This window comes from Stenella coeruleoalba (genome assembly GCF_951394435.1).
Source record: "Stenella coeruleoalba genome assembly, chromosome: 15".
NCBI classification, from domain to species: Eukaryota; Metazoa; Chordata; class Mammalia; order Artiodactyla; family Delphinidae; genus Stenella; species Stenella coeruleoalba.
In genome coordinates this window covers 86,234,707-86,259,563 of record NC_137161.1, presented here as the reverse complement: position 1 = coordinate 86,259,563, position 24,857 = coordinate 86,234,707, and the positions used below count along the sequence as shown (strand labels likewise).

General features: G+C 54.6%; 1 protein-coding gene across 1 annotated transcript; it reads left to right on the top strand.

The window, feature by feature from the left end:
- Positions 1 to 434: 434 nt before the first annotated feature.
- Positions 435 to 24,386, top strand: AMZ1 (archaelysin family metallopeptidase 1). Its single transcript, XM_079944489.1, has 7 exons — positions 435 to 516; positions 6,993 to 7,516; positions 8,626 to 8,793; positions 17,024 to 17,152; positions 17,465 to 17,610; positions 18,042 to 18,218; positions 22,859 to 24,386. Exons 2-7 carry the CDS (start codon positions 7,213 to 7,215, stop codon positions 23,399 to 23,401), a joined length of 1,467 nt encoding a protein of 488 aa, XP_079800615.1. The 5' UTR covers positions 435 to 516; positions 6,993 to 7,212; the 3' UTR covers positions 23,402 to 24,386.
- The last annotated feature ends 471 nt before the right edge of the window (positions 24,387 to 24,857 follow it).

Genomic DNA, 24,857 nt, shown 5'->3' with positions numbered 1-24,857 from the left:
AGGTGACCCTGATGCCAGCCCCTTTCCTGGGCAGCTCTCGTTACCTGTATGACCTGAGGGCCTTAGCTGGGCAGCGCCGCTCTACTTCTCTCACCTGGGCAGCGCCGCTTTCCCTCTCTCACCTGGGCAGCGCCGCTTTACCTCTCTCACCTGCTTTGGCTTTAGCGTCTCAGGCCCCGCCTCTACCCCAGGTGTTTCTGGGAGGGTCAGGGGCGTCGCAAGCGCGCTTTACAAGGAGTCAGCAGAGGTCGGAGCCCATGTCTGAGGACCGGGGACTCCTGCCAGCACTCTGCCCACTGGTGGCCCGCGCGTGATGCACCCATAGCAGCAGGAGGGGGTGTGGCGCCCACGGCCAGGCGGCGCGTTACACTTTCCACCGGGTCCCGCCTCGGTCCCGGCCCCTCGGTGCTGACGTCACGCGGAGACCTCCCCGATTTCCGTGGCCCACGCCGCGTGCCCACGCTGCCCCCCCGCCTGGCACCGCCTCTGCCGGCTCCCGAGGGCGCAAACTGCGAGGTAGGGGCGCAGCGGGGAGGACGGGGGGGCGCACGGTGGGGAGGAACCGGAGTGCGCGGCCCGCAGGACGGAGGGTGAGGGGGAGGACCCGGGCGCGCGGCGAGGAGGACCGGGGCTGCGAGGTAGGGGTGCGGCGGGGAGGCCGAGGGGCGCGGGGACCCAGGGCGGGGACCGAGAGGAGACCGGCGGGCTGGGTGGGACGACGCCGGTGCCCCGAACCGAGCGGGGCGCAGGGCCCGGGTCGGGACGCCTTGGCCGCGCCGCAGCGCCGAGTCCAGCCGCGCAAGCCCCGAGGACGCCCTGGCGGCGGCAGGCGCGCTCGGGCGCGGGGTGCGCGCGGACACGGAGGGCGCGCTGGAGCGGGAGGTGGGGTGTCGGGGACCGGTGTGCCGAGGAGTGTTTGGTGCAGTGCCGCGCTCTGTGCTCCGCGCGAGTCGAGACTTCCCGGCCTGGGCCCGCAGAGGGGAGCCGGGCGAGGGAAGGGGCTCGGGGACCCCTCCTGGCCTTCTGCTCCCCACGGGAGGGCGACCTGCGGGCTGTTTTGCGTCCTGGCGATGGGAGCAAACAGGCTGTGGGAGAGCCCAGGGCCAGGCACGGGAAGAGTGCACTTCCTGGCCGGTCCAGGTGGGCATGGAACGCCCCCAGAGAGCCTGGGGATGCGGGGAAGGGGGCCACATGACCACCTAGGTATTGGAGGAGAAGCCGGCCCAGTGCTGTCTTTCTGTTTCCCAGGAACACCTCCAGCTCAGAAAAGCAGGGTGTGGGCTTCCACAGCGGTGCCAAACTTGAGAATGCTGCCAGGGTCAGAGGGGAAGGCTGGGTCCTCCGCTGCCTGTCGTGGGAAAGGAAACTGTCAGGGTGCAGCCAGGGCAGGGAGGTGAGGGCCCTGCAACAGGAAGCAGGGGTCTGACGCGGAGACCCTCTCCCTGTGATCGCCGCCCTCGGTTCCCCTCTGAGCAGATGGAAACCTCCGAGAAGTGTGAAGCCACAAACCCTTTACATCCCTCCTGCGTGGGGCTGTTCAGAAGGCAGACAGTAGTGAATAGCTCGAGGCAGCTGCCGGGATGTTTTGTGAAGCGTATTCAGAATAACAAGAACCAGAGCGTGCTTTCTTGCCAAAGTCTGAGGCATCTGTCCAGTCGGATTGGGAAGCAGGTGCCCGGGCTGAGGGGTCTGCGGCCGCCTGCCCTTCCTGCAGCAGGCCCTCCCATGGGAGTGGAAGCGGCCTGTACCAGAACATGCCCTTCCCTGGCCTCTGGGCAGGACAGTGGGCAGGTGAGGGGGACGTGGGCGCCTCAGGGAGAGGGGAGGCGGGCTGAAAAATTTGGCCGCGGTCCCAGTGTTAACAGGGGCAGGGCAGAGACATCCCACCGTGTACTGACGGTGAGACCTTCTCTGCTTCTGGAAGCCCACTGGCACTTTAAGAGTTCTGGCTCCAGTGTGAGGCATGGCTCTGAGATTGGACCTGGCCTCGGTTTCCCCATCTGAGACATGGGCGCTGTTAATAGCACCTGCAGCGGCACAGGGTTGTGTGGCTTGAATGAGATGATGCCTGCAGGGCTCAGGCGCGAGGCCAGCGTCCAGTGCTCCGCAGCTGCTGCCCCACGTTATGGGCAGAGGAGAGCGTTCATTGTTGCCAAGATTAGCGGGCTGGCGGGTCGCGGAGAGGGCCGGGAAGGCCCTGCTCTGGCTGCGGCTCCCTCGCTCGGCACCCCCTGGCCTGGGGCTCAGCCTCGGTCTCTGCCCACGTCCAGCTTCTGCTTCTGCACGAGGGGTGGTCTTGTGCAGAAATGACCTGGCAGGACCGAAGGGTCAGGGTTTCCCTGAGTGACCCAGGAAGAGAGTGTGGCCGCCCGGGCGTCTTGAGAGGAAATGCTATCTGGGCAGACAGATGGCCGGACCCCGGAGAGAGTGGAACCCATGCGGATGGACAGGACACACCTGTCACACACCCTGGGGCCCAACCTGGAGCCTCCCCTTGACCCGCCAGCCCGCGCCGGTCCGGGGCCAAGGTGGCCACTTCCTCCGAGCTCTTTGGGCTTCTGCGTGGCTGTTAGGCCAGAGGCTCTGCACCGGGGCAGGTGCTCTGGGCGTCCCTGCCTCACACCAGGCCCGTCTTTCCCACTGGATGCTGCAGACACACGCGTGCTCAACACGGCCCTGCGGGCCTGCAATCAGCTGTCCCGGGGGGAGACGTCAGAGTGAAACGGTGGTTCTCCAGGTGTGTTCCGGGGACCCTCACTCAGGTCACAGCAGCGCTCACAGCAGTACCGAGCCGTGGCGTCAGGTGGGCGCTGCTGGTGGAGGCGGTGCTTTGTGTCCTTGCGTTGCACACAGCTCTCGTTTTTAAGTTCAGACGTGGCATATGATCGATGTAACCGCATGAACCAAAGCTCCTAGGATCCCACACGGCTCATAACGGTGCAGACGGGCCCTAAGGTGGACATGCTTGCGGCCTCCTTGGAAACACCGCTTGTGCCTCGGGTCCCTGTGGCGCACAGGACCAGAGGCACCTGGCCGGTTCTGGGCCATCTGAGGTTTACAGTTTGGGCCCAAGTCACTCCTGGGATGGACGTGCCAGGGCCCTGGAACTTTTGGTAAAAAGTAGGCATTTTTCGTTTCCCAAGGCTTTGCCTGGCTTTGAGGTGTTTGCTGGCAGTGAAGGCCCTGAGCGGGGTCGGTGGGTGGTAAGGGACAGTGGGTGCTGGCAGGAAAGACTCTTCGGGGGTGGGAGAAGGTCCTGCACATGAGGCCCAGAGTGACACTAGACAATATTTATTTTTATTGCCTTTTATCGTCTGCCTTACTTCTCTGTCGGGAGTCAGGAGTACTGTGTCTGAATCCTGGTGAGCTGTGCAACCCTGGGCAAGTGGCCTCGCCTCTCTGAGCCTCCATGGCCTTGCCTATAAGACATGCGGATGCTAACAGCTGTGTTTCAGGAAGTTGTGGGTTCAGAGGAGGTGCTGGGTCAAGATGGTGGACCTGTGAGGAGGGATGTCCTCGGACGTCGGTGTCTGTCTCACTCTCACCTCCTTAGCAAAGCTGTGACACAGACCTCCTGGGCGTCTGGAAGGCCCCCGCGGCCCCAGAGGAGCAATTTACAGGCCACTCCCAATTACAGAAAGAATAATTCTGAGCTGGCTGTGACAGCAGGGAATGCTGTAGCGGTACGAGAAGCCTCCAGCTCGCTGTGGGAGGGTGCTGGTGAGCGGAGGGTCTGGGGAGAGAGAGCCCAGAGCAGGTACCGGGGTCCCGTGGGCTGCATTTCGAAACAAAAATAAGTTGGTGAGATGCACGCGGTGTTGGCGCTCAAGGCCGCTCCCGGGGCTCAGGGCGGACCTTGGACTGTAGCTAGCACCTCCTCTCTGCTGGGTCCAGCCTCGCTCAGGGCAAGGGAGACAGGTGGAAGCGGGCTGAGGCCCGGGGGATTGAAGGGCACAGGGCCAAGTGCAGGTCAGAGCCCCGGCTGGCCTTCAGGGCGCTCCCTCCTCAGGGTTGCCTGAGCGCCCGGGTCCCTGTGGCCCACGAGGCACGCCTGAAGCTTCCTGGAGGGTCTGCCTTCACATCCAGGCCACCGGGGGTGGGGGGGGAGCTCCTAGAGCCCGGCTTGCAGCCTCACGCTGCTCATGTCAGCCCCTTCTCCTCGCCCCGGGGGTGGGGAAGGCCAGAGCTCGGGCAACACACGGCTTGGAGGCTGCACGATGTGGCCCTGCCTCCCTCCCTCCCTCTCCCCCCTCCCCCGCCCAGAACCACGCCGGCCTCCCCGCTGCCCCTGCACCCGCCTGTGTGCGCTGTGTGTGTGCAGCGGGGCCCTTGCACATGCCCCTCCACTCGGCAGCCCCCCTGCCCGGCTCCCTCCTGCCAGTCTGCCCAGCTTCTCAGTGAAGCTGCTCTGGTCACCCTCTGGAAAAAGGCCGTGCAGCCCTGGCCCTCCTGAGCCCCATGCCCTGATCGGCCTTCTCCTCTTCAGGTGCCATTAATCACCTGACACATGAGACAATACGTATTTTTCTCGCCTTTTATGGTCCGCCCAAATCTCTAGCATTCCAGCTCCGCGAGGCCAGGGACCCGGGGACTGTCGGGGCGGGGAAGGAAGGGAGCCACAGGGGCTCCTGCGCCGGGACCCTGCCCACCCGCCCCCCTTGGAAATGTTGACCATGTCCTTCTGGTCACACAGTCCTCACTGGGGCCTCCTGGCACGTGGTCTGGGCTCCTGGAGAACTCGCCGCCGCGGCCCTTCCGTGCTCGGCCTGTGATGTGCTTCCCAAGAGGCTGGCGTTCTTCCCGACAGCCCGGGAGCAGGTTGTTCGTCCCACTGCAGCCTGTCAGTTTCGCCCTAGTGTCTGGCGGCAGGGACGGGGGTCTGGGCAGGGGTCCTGAGAAGGTGGATGGACACGGGGCTCCTTGACAATCGGTGTGTTCCAAGCCCACCTCTGATTCTCATGTGCTGCGTGGCTCTGATTAAGCTAGTTTTAACCTTCCTCTCTGCCTCAGTTTCACCCTCTTGAAAATGAGAATAACTGTCCCGCCTCCCTGGGTGTTAGAGCCCCGCCTGGAATCAGCGGGGTATTCAGTGCTCTTGGTGACTGTTTTTATTGGCTGCTGACTACTTAGAAATCCGGGGCGCTGTGGGGTTGCCGCTTGGTGTGGCCTTTCTGGAAAGCAAATACAAATCGCTTTTGCACAAAAGCACAATTTATACAAATCACAATTTGGCTATACGACCGAGATTTTTTTTTTTTTTTTTTAATCTTTTGGCTGTGCTGTGTAGCCTGTGGGATCTCAGTTCCCCAACCAGGGATCGAACCTGCGCCCCCTGCATTGGCAGTGCAGAGTCTTAGCCATTGGACACCAGGGAAATCCCTTCAAATCGAGATTCTTTAAACATCCACACACAGTATCTTCTGGGAATCTCTCCTGAGGAAATGGAAACACAGAGCCATACGCGAAGATGTTCACTGTGGCGTTTTTGTCCAGCCATTAAAAATGGCGTTTTTTAATAGACTGTTTAAGGATTTGGGAAAGCACTCGTAATATACCAAGTCAAGAGGATGTAAGATCGCACACACAATTGGTTGTAAATCGGTGAAGTGTATGTGCAGCCAGAAATGCTTAAAGCTCTCTGCTGGCAGGAATCTCAGTAGGTGTTCAATCCTGGCTCCTTTCCCTTCATCTAAGCCAGCAATTAACCGAAAAGACACGCCCATGTGTGTATGTATGTGTGTATGTACATAATATCCCTGGAAAAACATCACGTGTGTATAATTTTCTGGAGGAAGATTTATAAATTATACACGCGCCCAGTCTCCCCCCTTTATGAATATGTGTGTATATGTCTACGTGTACATATTTGCACACACACACGTATATGCCTTTATTTTCTGGATGAACGTTTTGAACTGAGGTTAGTTAAAGGGAGTACCGCCTCGTGTCTTTATTCTTCCCACAAAAACAAGGCCGTTCCTGTTTCTCCAGTTCGGCCGCTCCCGGCCTCGCGACTTTGTGTTCTGCAGAGACGGGTTTGCGCGTCTGCGTGACTCTCTAAATCAGGGACCCGCCGGAGCGCTGTTCTCCTTGGTCCCGATCTGTTACTTTGTGCCTCTTCTCTTCTCTGCCTTGTTCCTTCCGTCGCTTCCCCCTCCGAGACACAGTCAAGCCCACAGCAGCCAATCCCCTCCCGGTAGCTTTTCAGGGTGTGCGGTGGGAGGGCGCGTTGTTTCTGATGAACCCGGGATGCGATGCGCCAGCCAGACCCTGCTCCTGCGTCGGGAGGAAAACCCCACTTTGTGAAGTGACATTGTCACCGTTCTCCCCGCCCATCTGTCCCCCCGCCCCGCCGCGTCTGCCCTCCCTGCCTGGCCTCCCCCTTTGTTGCTTCCCCACGTCTCCCTAGTGGCGCTTCCGTGGTCGGCACATGTGCCTGCCCTTCGCCTGTGCTAGGAAGCTTCTGCAGCCGGCACTGTGGGGCTTGCTTTCCTTCCCCACAGACACCTGTCCAGCCCCTGGCTGGCCTGGCCACGCGGACTCGGGCAGCGCGGCTTCATCCGCAGGCCCACGGGGCCCTTGCTGGGAAAGCCGGTGGCTGCAGGTGCTGAGGTGGCCCAGGCGGTGGGGTGACCACAGGGGGCTCAGGGGTGGCTGGTTTCCCGGTGGAGGGGCCCCTGGCTTTGCGGGTGCTCAGCACAAGGGTGGGGGGTCTCACTGCCAGCGCGCCCTCCCTCCTGAGGGCTGGGAAGGGGCGAGTCCGCGCTGTCCTCACCAGGGTCCCATGGAAACCGCATCCCTGCTTCGGGGGAGGGAGGGTGCTCCCCCACACTCGGTGCTGGTTAAAGACCCGGCCCCCGAGAAGAGGAGAAAATGGCGTTTCTGGCCTGGCTGGGTGCAGGTGCCGTGTCCTGGAGGGGGCGTTCCTCCCCACAGAGCCCCTTCCGCGGGTCTGAGAACGGCCGGAGGCTCAGCCGGGCGTCTCCCCGCAGGTGCCGACGGGCCGGAGGGCGTCCGAGCCGCTTGCTGCTGCCAAGGAGGTCCGACGCCAGGCGGAGCTGGGCCTCGCAGGCCCTCGGCCTCTGGTCCACGTGCCGGGAGCCCACGTGGCCGCTGCGCTCGGCCCGAGGGAAGGCCGTGGACGAGCTGGTGGCCAGGCTCTGGGCGGTGCATGGGCGGCCGTGGGGCCTCCCCAGCGTGGCCAGGCCCGTCATGCTGCAGTGCCGGCCGGCCCAGGAGTTCAGCTTCGGCCCCCGGGCCCTGAAGGATGCGCTGCTGTCCACCGACCCGGCCCTGCGGCAGCTCTACGCGTCCACCTTCTCCCCAGCCGAGCGGCTCTTCCTGGCGGAGGCCTACAACCCCCGGAGGACGTTCTTCCGCACGCTGCTCATCCACTCGGCTTTCGACTGGCTCCTCAGCCGCCCGGAGGCGCCCGAGGACTTCGAGACCTTCCACGCTGCCCTGGCGCCCCGGAAGCAGAGCCTGGCTCGGAAGCACATTTACCTGCAGCCCATAGGTACCTGCAGCCCGTGGGTACCGGCAGCATGGGCACCCGCAGCCCGTGGGGCAGCAAGTGGCGATGAGCTGGAGGGTGGCATCCTGGGCCATCAGGACACCCCGGGGCAGGTGGCGAGGGCCTGGGTCTAGCATGAGGTGGGGATGTCTGTGCCCGGACCCCAGGCAGGACCTGATGTGAAGGGGGATGTGCTGGTGTGCTTGGGATTCGGGGGTGAGGCTCAGCTCTCCCCTCACCCCAGCTCCACACTGTTCAGAAAGCCCAGGGCCTTGGGACCCCTCGGGCAGCTCACTGCCCTGTTCTACCCGCGGGTGCCGCCTCGTCCACCTGTGCCGTCCTGGCCCTGCCCTGTTGGAGCCAGCGCTGTCCTAGGCACTGTACTGGCTGCTTCCTCTGTGGTGCGGGGTGCTGGGGTCTGGGTCACCCCGCTTCATCGGTTAGGACACTGAGGCTGGGAGGGCAAGTCACAGAGCTGGTGATTGGCAGAGGCAGGATTTGACCCCAGCGCCCTGCTCTTAACCCCGAAGCTGTACTTGGAGACACTGGCAGGGCCTGGCGGGGACTCGGGGGCTCCTGCCTGGTCCTCCAGCGCTCAGACTGGGGACACCAGGTGTGAGGGGCTGTGCGTGGACCAAGGGCCGAGATGCCTCGGCCAGGCTCTCCAGGGCTTGCTGGCCAGGTGCTGGGGGTGAGCGGGCGGGCCATTGGCTCTGCATGCCAAGGCAGATCTTGCCGCACGCAGGCTCATTACCCGCCCTCCTGCCCCTGAGGACCAGAGGCCTGCAGGCACCCCTCCTGTTCCACTGCCCCCGGCCAGTCGGCCATCTGTCTGTAGACTCTGCTTCCAAACTCCCAAACCATCCATGTTGTCTCCCCGCTGACAGTTCATCTTGTTAAAATGCGGGTTCTGGTTCCAGAGATCTGGGGTGGGCCTGGGCACCTGCATTTCTAATCACCTCCTGGGCAAGCCGCTGCCCTGGGGACACTGCAGCCACTTTCTCGCAGGTCTCCTGGCTTCCAGCCTTGGTCCGTGTCCAGGGTGCTGGGCACAGGCAGGTGGGGGCTCCGAGGAGCGGGCAGGGGGCCTGACGGCACTGCTCCGTCCCCAGATCTGAGCGAGGGGCCGGCAGGCGGCGCGCTCCTGGACCACCTGCGGAGCTGCACAGAGGCCTTCTTCCTGGGCCTGCAGGTCAGGTGCCTGCCGTCGGTGGCGGCTGCGTCCATCCACTGCTCATCACGCCCCAGCCAGGACTCTGACAGGCTCCAGCTCCACACAGGTGAGTGCGTGCGGTGTGGGCACAGGTCAGGCCAGCGCAAGGGCAGGCGGCCGCCGCTTGGCAAAAAGCCCTTTTTGGAGGCAAAATGTGGGAGGGAGGAGCTTAGGAGAAGGAAGGAATCCCCCTGCTTTTCTTGGGGGAGGGAATATCTATTTCCCAGCCTTTAGAAAAGGAAGACTGAGGCAAGGGTTCCCTTCCCCGCTCAGAAGCGTCTGGAGACTGGACCACACAGCCCTCTGTCCACCGGAAAACTCAAGGGCACACAGCAGGTGCCACAGCCTTCTAAGGCCCCTCTAGCTTTTTCTCTTTACAAAGCTCTCTGACCCCATCATTCCCCGGGGGGTCACTGGCAGCTGGAGAATGAGGCTGGGTTGAGAGGCGTAGATGAACTGGGGGCTCTCTGATGTACAGCAGACCCAGACTCAAGTGTAGGGAGGTCCCCAGGAAAGGGCTGGGGCTCTGTCTCTGGCTGATGTTGGATCTGGGATGAGTGGACTGATGTCTTCCATTAGTTGTGGGAAATTCTCAGCCATGATCTTTCTTCCAGTACTGCCTCTGCCTCATTCTTTCCCCCGTTGAGGACTCCAACGGGATGCATGTTCATCCTCCTCACTCTCTTCCCCTTTCCTTGTATTTCATCCCAGTTTTATTGTCACCCTCCAGTTAACTAATTCTATCTCTAGCTGCACCTAATATGCTATTAAACCCATAGATAGAGTTCCAAATTTCAGTTATATTTTTCAGTTCTATAGTTTTTAGTGGATTTTCAAATTAGCAGTGTCACTTTTTAAAAATTTTATGGAAGTATAATTGCTGTACAATATTATATAAGTTATAGGCACACAATATAGTGATTCATAATTTTTAAAGGTTATACTCCATTTATAGTTATAAAATATTGGCTATATTTGCTGTGCTGTACAGTATATGCTTGTAGCTTATTTTACACCTAATAGTTTGTACTTCTTACTCCCCTCCCCCTATATTGCCCCCCCTCCCTTCCCTCTCCCCACTGGTAACCACCAGTTTGTTCTCGATATCAGTGAGTGTGTTTCTTTTTGTTATATTTTGTTGTTATTTTTTTAGATTCCACATATAAGTGATATCATATAGTATTTGTCTTTCTCTGACTTATTTCACTTAGCAAAATGCTCTCCAAGTCCATCCATGTTGCTGCAAATGGCAATATTTAATTTTTGTTTATGGCTGGGTAGTAGTCCATTGTGTGTGTGTGTGTGTGTGTGTGTGTGTGTGTGTGTATACACCACATCTTCTTTATCCCTTCATCTGTCGATGGACATTTAGGTTGCTTCCATATCTTGGAAACTGTAAATAATGCTGCTGTAAACACTGGGCCTCATGTTTTGGGTTTTTTGGATGTATACCCAGGAGTGGGATCGCTAGATCATATGGTAGCTCTATTTTTAGTTTTTTGAGAAACCTCCATACTGTTTTCTTCCACAGTGGCTGCACCAGTTTACGTTCTCACCAACAGTGTACGAGGGTTCCCCTTTCTCCACATCCTAGACAACACTTGTTATTTGTGTTCTTTTTAATGATGGCCATTCTGAGAGGTGTGAGGTGATACCTCGTTGTGGTTTTGATTTGCATTTCCCTGATGATTAGTGATGTTGAGCATCTTTTCATGTGCCTGTTGGTCATCTCCATTTCCTCTTTGGAAAAATGTCTATTCAGTTCTTCTGCCTATTTTTTAATCAGATTGTTTGTTTTTTTGATGTTGAATTGTATGACTTGTTTATATATTTTGGATATTAACCCCTATTGGTCATATCATTTGCAAATATTTTCTCCCATTGTGTAGGTTGTCTTTTCATTTTGTCAATGGTTTCCTTTGCTGAGCAAAAGCTTTTAAGTTTAATTAGTCCCTGTTTGTTTATTTTTGCTTTTTTTTGTTTCAGGAGGCAGATCCAAAAAATATTGCTACTATTTCTGTCAAAGAGTGTTCTGCCTGTGTTTTCCTCTAGGAGTTTTACAGCATCCAGTCTTACATTTAGGTCTTTAATCCATTTCGAGTTTATTTTTGTATATGGTGTTAGAGAATGTTCTAATTTCATTCTTTACATGTAGCCATCCAGCTTTCCCAGCACCACTTATTGAAGAGACTGTCTTTTCTCCATTGTATATTCTTGCCTCCTTTGTGATAGATTAATTGACCATAAGTACATGGGTTTATTTCTGGGCTTTCTATCTTTTCTATCATTGATCTGTATTTCTGTTTTTGTGCCAGTACCATACTGTTTTTATTTATTTATTTTTGGCTGCGTTGGGTCCTTGTTGCTGCGCATGGGCTTTCTCTATTTGCAGCACGTGGGGGCCACTCTTTGCTGCGGTGCGTGTGCTTTTCACTGTGGTGGCTTCTCTTGTTGTTGAGCACAGGCTTTAGGCATATGGGCTTCAGCAGTTGTGGCACACAGGCTCAGTAGTTGTGGCTCGCAGGCTCTAGAGTGCAGTCTCAGTAGTTGTGGTGCATGGGCTTAGTTGCTCTGCAGCATGTGGGATCTTCCCAGACCAGGGCTCGAACTTGTCCCCTGCACTGGCAGGTGGATTCTTAACCACTGCACCACCAGGGAAGTCCCCCATACTGTTTTGATTACTGTAGCTTTGTAATATAGCCCGAATTCAGGGAGTGTGATACCTCCAGCTCTGTTTTTCTTTCTCAAGATAGCTTTGGCTGTTTGGGGTCTTTTTTGTTTCCATACAAATTCTAAAATTATTTGTTCCAGTACTGTGAAAAAAATGCCATTGGTAATTTGATAGGGATTGCTTTGAATCTGTAGATTGCTTTGTTTGGGTAGTATGGTCATTTTAACAATATTGATTTTTCCAATCCAAGAACATGGTTATATCTTTCCATCTGTTTGTGTCATCTTCAATTTCTTTCGTCAGTGCCTTTTTCGTTCTTCCGAAAGAGAGACAAAGTAGAAACACTTTGCATTCTTTTCAATACGAACAGCAAGATATTGATACCAAAATTTTACAGACATTATTAGTAAGGAAAATTGGAAACCAATTTCTCATATAATAAGAACTCTAATGTAAAATATTAGCAAATCAAATCTAGAAATATGTAAAATACATTATAATTCACTTGTATTTATTCCAGGAACGTGAGGGTAGTTTAACATTTATTTATTTATTTTTATTTTTGGCTTCATTATTCTCTCACTGGTTTTTTTTTTTAATTGAAGTATAGTTGATTTACAATGTTGTGTTAGTTTCAGGTATATAACAAAGTGATTCATTTATACATACATATATATCTATTTTTTTCAGATTCTTTTTCCTTATAAGTTATTACAAAATATTGAGTATAGTTCCCTGGGCTATACAGCAGGTCCTTTTTGGTTACTTACTTTATATATAGTAGTGTGTATATGTTAATCTCAAACTCCTAATTTATCCCTCCCACCCTTCCCCTTTGGTAACCGTAAGTTTGTTTTCTATGTTTCTGTTTTGTATTTAAGTTCATTTGTATCATTTTTTTTAAGATTCCACATATAAGCAATATCATATGATATTTGTCTTTCTCTGATTTACTTCACTTAGTATGATAATCTGTAGGTCCATCCATGTTGCTGAAATGGTATTATTTCATTCTTTCTTATGGCTGAATAATATTCCATGTATGAATATACCACATCTCCTTTCTTTATCCATTCATCTGTTGATGGACATTTATGTTGCTTCCATGTCTTGGCTATTGTAAATAGTGCTGCAATGAACAGTGAAGTGCATGTATCCTTTCAAATTACGGTTTTCTCTGGATACATGCCCAGGAGTGGGAATGTAGGATCATATGATAGCTCTATTTTTAGTTTTTTAAGGAAGCTCCATGTTGTTTTCCATAGGAGATGCACCAATTTACATTCCCACCAAGAGTGTAGGAGGGTTCCTTTTTCTTCACACCCTCTCCAGCATTTATTATTTGTAGACTTTTTGATGATGGCCATTCTGACTGGTGAGGTGATACTTCATTGTAGTTTTGATTTGCATTTCTCTAATAATTAGTGATGTTGAGCATCTTTTCATGTGCCTTTTGGCCATCTGTATGTTTTCTTTGGAGAAATGTCTATTTAGATCTTCTGCCCATTTTTCGATTGGGTTCTTTTTTTTTATATTGAGCTCTATGAACTATTTGTGTGAACTATTTGGAGATTAATGTCTTGTCAGTTGCATAATTTGCAAATATTTTCTCCCATTCTGTAGGTTGTCTTTTCGTTTTGTTTATGGTTTTCTTTGCTCTGCAAAACTTTTAAGTTTAATTAGGCCCTGTTTGTTTAGTTTTGCTTTTGTTTTCTTTGCCTCAGGAGACAGATCCAAAAAAATATTGCTATGATTTATGCTTTCCTCTAGGAATTCTATAGTATCTTTTCTTACATTTCTGTTTTTTTGTTAGAACCATGCTGTTTTGATTACTGTAGCTTTGTAGTGTAGTCTGAAGTCAGGGAGCCTGATTCCTCCAGCTCTGTTTTTCTTTCGTAAGATTGCTTTGGCTGTTCGGGGGGTCTTTCGTGATTCCATAAAAATTAAAAAATTCTTTTCTAGTTCTGTGAAAAATGTCTTTGGTAATTTGATAGGGATTGCATTGAATCTGTAGGCTGCTTTGGGTAGTATGGTCATTTTGACCATATCGATTTTTCTGATCCAAGAACATGGTATGTTTTTCTGTCTGTGTCATCTTTGATTTCTTTCATCAGCATCTTATAGTTTTCAGAGGACAGGTCTTTCGCCTCCTTAGGTAGGTTTATTCCTAGGTATTTTTTTCCTTAATTTCTCTTTCTGAGCTTTCATTGTTACTGTATAGGAATGTAACAGATTTTTGTGTATGGTTCTTTGTATTTCTGTGGTGTTGGTTGTAACTTCTTTTTCATTTCTAATTTTATTGATCTGGGCACTCTCCCTTTTTTTCTTGATGAGTCTGGCTGAAGGTTTATCAATTTTGTGCAGGCTTCTGGTGGGAGTGGCTGGTGCCTGCCCACTGGTGGATGGAGCTGGGTCCTGGTCCTCTGGTGAGCAGGGCCGTGTCAAGGGGTGTGTCTAGAGGTGGCCGTGGACTCAGCGAGTCTTTGGAAGCCGGTTTGCTGATGGGTGGGTTGTGTCCTCGCCCTGTTGGTTGTTTCACCTGAGGCGCCCCCACTCTGGAGCATGTCGATGGGTGGGGCCAGGTCTTGGTGCTAACATGGCAGCCTCCAGGAGGGCTCACACTGATGAATATCCCCCAGTATTTCCACCACCAGTGTCCTTGGACCCACAGTGAGCCATAGCTGCCCCCAGCCTCCCCAGGAAACCCACCAAGACCAGCAGGTTGGCCTAGCCCAGGTTCCTATGAAGTCACTGCTTTTGCCCTGGGTCCTGGTACACACAAGACCTTGTGTGCATCCTCCAAGAGAGGAAGGAATCTCTGTTTCCCCAGTCCTGTGGAGCTCCTGCACTCAAGCCCCACTGGCCTTCAAAGCCAGATGCTCTGGGGCTCCTCCTCCCAATGCCGGACCCCTAGGCTGGGGAGACTGGTGTGGGCTCAGAACTCTCACTCCTGTGGGAGAACTTCTGTGATATAATTGTTCTCCAGTCTGCGGGTCACCCACCTGTGGGGTATGGGATTTGATTATATTGTGAATGTGCTCCTTCTGCTGTCTCTTTGGGTTTCTGCTTTATGTCTTTGGATGTGGAATATCTTTTTTGGTAGGTTCCAATCTTTTTTACTGATGGTCGTTCAGCAGTTAGTTGTGATTTCTTGGTGTGCTCGTGAGAGGTGAGCTCAAGGTCCTTCTACTCTGTCATCTTGTCCCAGGATCTTTCATCAGTGTCTTATAGTTTTCCGAGTACAGGTTTTCTGCCTCCTTAGGTAGGTTTATTCCTAGGTATTTTATTCTTTTTGATGCAGCAGTGTCACTTTTTAAAAAAATTTTAAAAATTTATGTATTTATTTATTTGGTTGTGCCAGGTCTTAGTTGCAGCAGGCGGGCTCCTTAATCGTGGCTCGAGGGCTCCTTAGTTGCAGCACGTGGGCTCCTTAGTTATGGCATGTGAACTCTTGCGTGTGGGATCTAGTTCCCTGGCCAGGGATGGAACCTGGGCCCCCTGCGTTGGGGGCTCAGAGTCTTAACCACTGGACTGCCAGGGAAGTCCCAGTGTCACTTTTTTCATCATTCCCAATTCCCGGCTAAAATTACATTTAGCATTTATATCTATGAGCATAGCTGCTTTATAATCTGTGTCCGTGAGTCCAGCATTTCGAGCACCCGTGTTGCTCTTTCCGCTAATTCTGTCTTGGTTATTTTGCCTCATTGTGTGTCTTACTTTTGATTGTTAGCTGGACATCTTATGTGAAAAATTAGTTTAACTTTTAGAAGAATTTGTGGCCTGGGATGATGTAGTTTTTCTGCGAGAGGATTTTATTTCTCCTTGGCCAGGCACCTAAGGGAGCTGACGGTCTGGGCCACCCTGATGACCCCAGGAGTACAGACTTCCTCTCCCTGGGTGCGGCCCTTTGGGGTAGCAGGCGGAGCAGGGGCTGTGTCATCAGGGTCACCTTCCCATCCACCGTCTCAGAAACAGCTCAGCTTCATCTCTTGGGATTCTAATCTTCTCCCTGTTTCTAGTTTCTCAGTAGGTCTCTGGTGTTTTAAAAGTCCTGTTTATTGAGGCATAATTTACATATAGAGAAATTATTCCTTCTGGGTGTAACCGTTCTGAGTCCTGACACGCACACACACATCACGTAGCCATCACCATAAGAGTGTGTAGAGCAGCTTGCCTCGCCCCCCAAGCCTTGCTCCGTGCCCTCCTGTAGCCACCCGTCCCCCATCTTCGCTGCCCTAAGAAGCTGTTCTTTGCGTTTCACTCGGCTTGTCTGGTTATCTTGTAGCGGCAGGTAGTGCGCTGTTACAGCCGGCGTTGTTTCTGGGGCTGACAGGGACTACTGGCCGGGTGGGTGCCGTCCCAACGGTGGCGTGCCCCTTCCTCTGTCCCAGACTGCAGCCTCGGTCTCTCGCTGGGCACAGCCCTCCCCCGCCCCCCCGAGGGTCTGAGCGGGGCCCGAGGAGCAATGGCCGGCCTGGGCCCCGCCGCTCCTGCCCCGTGCGGCGCCACCACGCCTGCCGTTGCTTCCGCGCGACTCGGGGGAAACCCAGCATCTGTCCAGCTGCCCCAGGGGCTGTGGTGCTGGGGTCCGGGTGTCCATCTCTGCTGACTGCCGAAAGGACTGCTGTTTCCCCCGCCCTAGGCTTCGTGGGCCACTGGGAAGGAAGGGGGCCTGGGAGGGCTCGCCCAGCAGGTGGCGTGCAGAGGCTATGAGAGGCTGGATTCCCGTGGTCAGATTACGTGGTTCGGATGGCCGTGTTCGTTTCCTGCGGCCGCTGTAACGGAGCACCACAAACTGGGTGGCTTAAAACACAGAAGTGTGTTATCTCGCGGTCCGGAGACCAGAATTCTGAGACCAAGGTGTTGGCGGCCCTGTCCCCTGTGAACGCTCCGGGGGACCCTTCCTCACCTCCTCCACCCCTGGTGGCGGCCGGCGGTCCTTGGTCCAGCCTCGGCCTCCATCATCACGTAGCTTGTGTGGCTTCTCCTCTTAGGACCCCAGGCGAATTGGATTAGGCCCACCCTACTGACCTCACCTTAACTTGATTACATCTGCAAACCCTGTCCCCAAGTAAGGTCACATTTCAGGTGAAATGTGACCTTGCAGCCCCTCCTCCTCCAGAGCCGGCGCTGTGGCCCCTTCAGCTCTCTCTGACCCTCCTGCCTCCTCTCGGGAGGACCCTGGTGATTCCATGGGGTCCAGCTGGGTAATCCAGAATCACCTTCCCACTGGGAGACCTTTAATTTAATCCCATCTGCTCGCTTCTGCCAGGTGAGGAGCACACGCACAGGTCCCGGGGATGCGATGCCACGTCTCTGGGGCCATCAGTCAGCTGCCCGAGGCTGCAACGGCTCTTCCCACGAACACCGGTCTCATTGGCCCGGCGGCCTTTCTGGTGTCCCCCCTTGGACTACCCTTTCCAAACCTGAGCTCTTTCTTCCCCCCGAGGCCCAGGCCCGGAGCCCCCGCTTCACACGGTGCAGCTTGGCTGCTGAGTTTTTCCTGGAATGTCACTAGCTTGCGTCCGACTGTGGGACGAGTTGGTCCCAGGCAGAGGAAGCGGGGGATGGGCCCGAAGGGGCGCCAGCCGCCTCCTCACTGCCCGCTCTGGCCCTGTCCCCGCAGACGGCATCCTGTCCTTCCTGAAGAGCAGCAAACCGGGCGATGCGTTATGCGTGCTGGGCCTCACGCTGTCCGACCTGTACCCCCGCGAGGCCTGGACCTTCACCTTCGGCACGTTCCTTCCAGGGCATGGTGAGCCGGCACCTGGGGGCCTCCTGCCTCAGCGCTGAGGCTTGGGTACAGGGCCTGGAACACGTGGGGACGTCATCCCCTCGCTGCTTCTCCCAGCACCGCTCCTGGGGGAGGAACGGGCATATATGGAAATGCTCTCTTGAACCTGCAGCCCCAGTTCTCGCCCCTCCTGGGCCAGGGGCTGTCTGCCTGGCAAACGTGCTGGCAGGGCGGGGCCTTTAGGACCTGTGCATCCTGAGGAGGGTGGCTTTGCCCGTGGGCTCCCTGAGCTGAGGCCACTCCTGGCGCCTCCGCCTCTCTGCCTCTCCCCAGAAGTGGGCATCTGCAGCTTTGCGCGGTTCTCGGGGGAATCCCTGCAGCGGGGGCCCAGCACCCCTGACCTGGCCCCCGAGGCACCCCTGCAGGACAGAGGCCGGACCGTGTGCTTCAGCGCCCTGGGGATGGTCCAGTGCTGCAAGGTGGGTGTTGGGGTGCTGCCCAGGTGGTGGGAGGAGACGGGGGACAGGAAGAGGAGGGGCTGCTGGGGGTTCTGGCGAGCTCCAGGAAGATGCTAGGGTGTGGAATCAGACGGAAGGGCGTGAGTGGACAGCCATCGAGCCCTGGGTCCAGCAGTTACGCTGTCCCGTCCTCACGGTGCTGAGGACCATCCTTCACTTCAGGGACCACGGCCACTTAGGCTCAGAAACGCAAGGTGCTTTGTCCAAGGTCACACAGCTCTCAAGTGGCAGGGTTGGGATTTGAGCTCTCGTCTGTCTGACACCCAACCTCCATGCTCTGAGGCCCCCAGAGCTGACCACACCAGCTTGCCCTTCTCCCCGCACCCAGGGGTCCCGGGGATCGGCGGGTGGCGGGCTCCAGGATGCAAGGCGGTGGGGACCTTCTCCCTCAGGTCACGTGCCACGAGCTCTGCCACCTCCTGGGCCTGGGGAACTGCCGCTGGCTCCGCTGCCTCATGCAGGGCACCCTCAGCCTGGACGAGGCCCTGCGGCGGCCCCCGGACCTCTGCCCCATCTGCCTTCGGAAGCTGCAGCACATCCTGGGCTTCAAGCTCGTGGACAGGTACAAGGTGAGTCGCGGGCAGGGGGAGGGGTGAACAGGTCTGCGGGTCTCGTGGGTCTGGCTGAGTCCCCCGCCAGGCGCCTGGCCCAGTGCCGGTGGCCGTCACCACGGGCGCACGGCTTTTATTGCCCAGGCAACCCTCATCAGAGCCCGTCTTTACCGGGCACTGACCGTGTACTAGACCCTGTCCTAGAGCTTCCTGTACTCGGGCCGGTTCTGGCATCACCAAGGGGCCTTCCCCAGCATCACTTTCTCCCTAATTGGCTCACAGCCCCTCCGGAGGAGGAGGCGGAACCAGACTAACCAAGAATCACTGTGGAAAGGCAGGCGCTGCTCTTAATCCGGCCCCGCCCTGCGCGGGGGCTGAGCCAGCGCGGCGATGCTGCCCTCTGCTGTCCGCACGAGGCACTGCCGCGGAGCAGGGCCCAAGAGGGACCCTAGGGAACCGGGTCCATCTGCTCCACTGCAGGGAGAAACCTTATCCAACGGAGAAGTTCGTTTGCAAACTCAGAAACTTTACTCTGAGTTCACAGTTCAAAGGCAGGTAGTGGTTATTTTCTCTTTTTAAAAATCTTTTATTATTTTTTAATTGAAGTATAGTTGATTTACAATGTTGTCTTGATTTCTGCTGTACAGCAAAGTGACTCAGTTATACATCTATCTATCTATCTATATATACATACATACATTCTTTTGTATATTCTTTTCCATTACGGTTTATCCCAGGATATTGGATATAGTTCTCTGTGCTATACAGTAGGACCTTGTTGTGTATCCATTCTATATGTACTAGTTCCAAACTCCCCATCCATCCCTCTCCCACCCCCCTCCCCCTTGGCAACCACAAGTCCGTTCTCTACATCTGTGAGTCTGTTTCTGTTTTGTAGATATGGTCATTTGTGTCATTTTTTAGATTCCACATATAAGTGATATCATATGGTATTTGTCTTTCTCGACTTACTTCACTTAGTATGATAATCTCTAGTTGCATCCACGTTGCTACAATTGGCGTTATTTCATTCTTCTTTATGGCTGAGTAGTATTCTATTGTATATATGTACCACATCTTCTTTATCCGTTCATCTGTCAGTGGACATTCAGGTTGTTTGTATGTCTTGGCTTTTGTAAATAGTGCTGCTGTGAACGTAGGGGGTGCATGTATCTTTTTGGATTAGAGTTTTGTCTGGATATATGCCCAGCAGTGGAATTGCTGGATCATATGGTAATTCTATTTTTAGTTTTCTGAGGAAGTTCCATACCGTTTTCCATAGTAGCTACACCAGTTTACCTTCCCACCAACAGTGTAGGAGGGTTCCTTTTTCTCCACACCTCTCCAGCATTTGTTACTTGTAGACTTTTTAATGATGGCCATTCTGACCGGTGTATGGTGAAACCTCCTTGTAGTTTTGATTTGCATTTCTCTAATAATAAGTGATGTTGAGCATCTTTTTATGTGCCTATTGGCCATCTGTATGTCTTCTTAGGAGAAATGTCTATTTAGGTCTTCTGCCCAGTTTTTGATTGGGTGGTTTGTTTTTTTTGTTATTGAGTTGTATGAGCTGTTTGTATATTTTGCGGTAGGCAGGCCTCTCACCGTCGTGGCCTCTCCCGTTGCGGAGCACAGGCTCCGGACGCGCAGGCTCAGCGGCCATGGCTCACGGGCCCAGCCGCTCCACAGCATGCGGGATCCTCCCAGACCGGGGCACGAACCCGCGTCCCCTGCATCGGCAGGCGGACTCCCAACCACTGCGCCACCAGGGAAGCCCTGTTTGTATATTTTGGAGATTAAGCCCTTGTCGGTCGCCTCATTTGCAAAAACTTTCTCCCATTTCATAGGTTGTCTTTTCGTTTGATTTATGGTTTCCTTTGCTGTGCAAAAGCTTGTAAGTTTGATTAGGTCCCATTTATTTATTTTTGTTTTTATTTCTATTGCCTTGGGAGACTGACCTAAGAAAACATTTGTATGATTTATGGCAGAGAATGTTTTGGCTATGCTCTCGTCTAGTTTCATGGTGTCATGTATTATGTTTAACTCTTTAAGCCCTTTTGAGTTTCTTTTTATGCATGGTGTGAGGGTGTGTTCTAATTTCATTGATTTACATGCAGCTGTCCAACTTTCCCGGCACCACCTGCTGAAGAGGCTATCTTCTTCCCATTTTATATTCTTGTATCCTTTGTTGAAGATTAATTCACCTTAGGTGTGTGGGTTTATTTCTTGGCTCTGTATTCTGTTCCATTGATCCATATGTCTGTTTTTGTGCCAATACGACACTGTTTTGATTACCGTAGCTTTGTAGTGTTGTCTGAAGTCTGGGAGGGTTATGCCTCCTGCTTCCCCCCACCCCCCTCAGGATTGCTGTGGCAATTCTGGGTCTTTTATGGTTCCATATAAAATTTTGGATTATTTGTTCTAGTTCTGTGAAAAATGTCATGGGTAATTTGACAGGGCTCACATTAAATCTGTAGGTTGCTTTGGGTGGTGTGGCCATTTTAACAATATTAATTCTTCCAATCCAAATGCATGGGATAGCTTTCCATTTCTTTGAATCATCTTTAGTTTCCTTTATTAATGTTTTATAGATCTCAGCATATAAGACTTTCACCTCCTTGGTATTTCAATTTTTTGGTGCAATTTTAAAAGGTATTTTCTTTTCTACATTCCCTTTCTGATATTTCATTGCTAGTGTAAAGAAATGCAACCACTTCTAGTAGCGTTTGTGTGGAGTCTTTAGGGTTTTCTATTTATAGTATCATGTCATCTACAGAGAGTGACAGTTTTGCCTCTTCCCTTCCAATTCGGATACCTTTTATTTCTTTCCTTGTCTGATTGCCGTGGCTAGGACTTCCAATACTATATTGAATAGAAGTGGTGTGAGTGGGCATCCTTGTCTTGTTCCAGGTTTTAGTGGGAAGGCTTTCAGCTTTTCACCGTTGAGTATTATGTTGGCTGTGGGTTTGTCATAAGTGGCTTTTATTATGCGGAGATATGTTCCCTCTCTACCCACTTTGGTAAGAGTTTTTATCATAATGTTGAATTTCATCAAATGCTTTTCTGCATTTGTTGAGATGATCATGTGGTTTTTGTCTTCTTTTGTTAAAGTGGTGTATCACATTGAGTGATTTGCATATATTGAACCATCCTTGTGAACTTGGGATGAATACCACTTGGTCGTGGTGTATGAACATTTTTAAATCTGTTGGATTTGGTTTGCTAATATTTTGTTGAGAATTTTTGCATCTATAGTCATCAAAGATATTGGCGTGTAATTTTCTTTTTTTGGTGGTATCTCTGTTTCTGGTATCAGGGTGATGGTGGCTTCATAGAATGTCTTTGGGAGTGGTCCCTCCTCTTCAGTCTTTTGGAAGAGTGGTAATTTCTTCTTTAAATCCACCTTTGGATGAAAATACCAAGTTAAAGAAGTTTTTTGTTCAAATGAAGGCATAGGCCCACCAACAAAACAGCTTGGGCTCAACTTTAAGACCCAAAGTTTTAAGCCAGACGCTTTAAGTGTATCCCGTTGTGTCTGAGGTTCTGGGAAGCCCGTCCTCCTCTAGGAGATGGTCAGCTGCTGGAGCCCACTGGATCCGGGGGCTGGACTCGGGGGAGAGGCTCTTGGACAGGCAGGAGTTTATGATCCGGTGCTAGTGGAGGGGTTGGCTCTGTGTTTCTAACGGGCTCCCAGGCTGCTGCTGGTCAGGGACCCCAGGCTGGGGACCCCTGAACACGGGGCTGGGCATGTCCAGGTCAGAGCTGCCTCCCGGCCTGGGTCTCCCCTGAATGTCTCTGGGGTAAATAGCGTGTCGAGGGGCGCTGAGGAGGCGGCCTGCCTCGCTGCAGAGGGGACCCAGAGGCAGTGCCCCCGTAGGGAGGTGCCTCTGCTGCCGACTGGCTGACGGCGCTCAGCAGGATGCGCCGGGCCAGGGCGTCACCGTCACCAGAGCGCCCGCCCCACCGAGCGCAGGGCTGGGGGCTTGGCTGTAAGCTGCCCATTATCCTCGTGTGCGTGTAAGGTGAAGCGGGGCAGCCGCGGCCTGCACAAGGTCTGGGGTTTCTCACCACTTCCTTTCTTGGGGTCTTGCTTGCCTATCGGATCCGAACTTTCAGGCCCTTCGTCCCCCTCCCCTGACGCGTGCCTTCCCGCGACTCCTAACCTCGAGGGGGGCGCCCTGGGCCTGCTCTGGATCTGTTCCCATCAGTCGGTGGTGTGCTGGTAAGCGCCCTCTAAGGAAGAATCCTCGACTGGGCGTATCTGCCAGTTTCCATCATGTGACGACTCCACCACGGCCGGTTCTCAGCCATCACGGAAGGAGAGTGGGGAGGAGGTGGGCAGTAGCTGACCGCGGGCGTCTCTGATGCCCGCATGCACCACGCGCAGAGGTGCTAGTGGGATGTAGGAAAACCATGATTCCCTTTGCTTTGAGCAGAGTGGTAACAAGTCAGCTCAATTTATCCACGAATAACGGTCGGGCTTGCAAAGCCCCATTCCGAGGGCCCCATTCCGAGGGCCCTTGTGGCGCCAGACTGCCACTCGCCCTGGGTCGTGGGCACAGTGGGGTCCCCTCGGGAGAGGGGCTGGGTCTCCTGGCGGCTCCCTGGCGAGGGAAGGGGCCGGACAGGCCGACTCAGCCCGCGTCTCTCCCTCGTAGAGACTGTACACCTGGACGCTAGCGGCGGCGGGGACGCGGCCTGGGCCGGCGGCCGGGGAGCCGTCCGTGTCGGAGGACACCCTGCCCTGCAGCGCGGACTCGGGCCTGTGCGGCGAGAGCGACTCGGAGCCTGGCAGCGGCCTGTCGGAGCCCCTGTCCCCGGACGCCTGGAGCCACGCCTTCCCCGCGGGCCCGGAGCTGGAGCCTGAGGACGGGCTGGGCTCCCTGGCGGCCGCGGAGAGCCCGGGGGAGGCCCTGGCGGAGCACGGGCGCTGGCTGGCAGCCTGCATCCAGGCCCTGGAGAGGGACGTGACTGAGGAGGAGCTGGCGCGGGTGGACGGCGCCGTGGACGCCCTGGCCCGCTGGGACCTGTTCACGGGGCGGCTCCCGGCCCCCCGGCAGGACCCGCCCTGCGGCCGAGACGGCGCGGGGCTGCGCCGAGTCCTGGGCGACAAGTTCTCCTCCCTCAGGCGGAAGCTGAGCGCTCGCAAACTGTCCAGGGCCGAGGCGTCCCCGCGGCGCTGGAAGGCGGAGGACAATTAGCACGGCTGCCGCGTCTTGTCCAGCACGGCTGGTGCGTCTCGTCCAGCGCCTGCCTGTCCCCAGGGCGCTGCGGGCCCGGCTGTGGGCGGAAGGGACGGTGTCTCGGGAAGCGGAAGGCGATCCGTCTGCACGTGGACCCCGCACCCCCAGCCCTAACCGCAGCCTCACGACGCGGCCGGGTGGGGGGGGCGGGGTCCCAGGTACCCCGAGGGCCGTCCTCGGGCCGCACCCGACCTCACAGAGCAGGTGCCGGGCAGGTGCCGGTCTCTCCTGCGGCCTGGGGCTCGGGGCTCTGCTACGGCGAACTCAGATTGCAAGGCCCCAACATGGGTCCTCCGCTCGAAGGAGGGCAAAGGGGGTCTTGTTGCACCCTACAAGGTCCCCCGCCTCCCCCGACCCCAAGCCCATAGAAAGGGCCCCTTTGTGCGGCGCTAACCGCACTCTGACCCTTGGAACTTGGCGTGGGCGTCTCCCTGAAAGTTCCGGGTGGCCACCACCTACCAGACCACGTGCCCAGAGATGTGCCGCTTCTTCTGACAACCGTTGCGGGAAGGGAGGGTGTCCCGTGTGCAGGTCTGAAGGTGCTGCTGCGTGCTGTGACTTGCAGAGGTGAAAGCAAACCGCGGCTCCATCCTCAGGACAGTTTTCTGACAAAGGTGGCCTGGACCCCAACACCAGTGAGGGCAAGGAGATGAGATTTGTTCAGAACACCTGTGTCTGTGTTTTTTTGGTCTCGTTTGACCAGTTGCTGAGAGAACAAGTGATTTAGATGTTAACATACCCATCACCCCAGTAGAACTGTCTGTCTGCCTTTAATTTCGTCAAACTTTGCTTCCGGTTCTTGGAAACTCCTTTATGTGCAACACACACATTTGACTGTTAGGTTTTCCTGACCGACTGACCGTTTTCATTATCAAATGCCCCGGGCTGCTGCTTAGGAGTCCTGGGGAGAGATGCTTCTCGTCCGGACAGCAGAGCTCCTGCGGAGTGATGAGTAGTCGCAGCTACTTCCCATCTGGAGAGAGGCACGAACAGAAGCAGCTCCTATATTTCGTGCATAGCTTAGACAGTTTGGGGGGGGCCTTCTAAGAAAAACAGTACAAACTACAAATACAGAATCAGGAGGGTCGCCCCCCAAGCAAGGACGCCTGAAGCCTCCTTGTGAGGTAGGTTCCAGCCCCAGAAAGATGGAAGGGATGAGCCCATCCTGAAAACAACGCAGCGAGGGTGCAGCTCTTCAGACCCGCATTCTCTGTTCCATGCGGTTGAAGATGCAGCACAAGGATCCAGAGGTAACTGATGGGGAGACGAGGACGAGCCAGGCTCTGCAGAAAGTGTGCTGGGGCCGACCCCACAGAGCGCGTGATGGAGGAAGGGAAGGAGGCCTCGGTGTCTGTCACTGTGAACAAACCACTCACCCCTTAGTGGCTTGAAACCCCAGCAACCTATCCAGCTC

What these genes read in the sequence shown, in the direction of transcription:
- AMZ1 (XM_079944489.1), top strand. Translation starts at nt 7,213, where the DNA reads ATGCTGCAGTGCCGGCCGGCCCAGGAGTTCAGCTTCGGCCCCCGGGCC. An exon ending in CAGGCTCCAGCTCCACACAG is followed by an intron (nt 8,794 to 17,023) that starts GTGAGTGCGTGC and finishes CTGTCCCCGCAG; the next exon opens with ACGGCATCCTGTCCTTCCTG. An exon ending in GGATGGTCCAGTGCTGCAAG is followed by an intron (nt 17,611 to 18,041) that starts GTGGGTGTTGGG and finishes CTTCTCCCTCAG; the next exon opens with GTCACGTGCCACGAGCTCTG.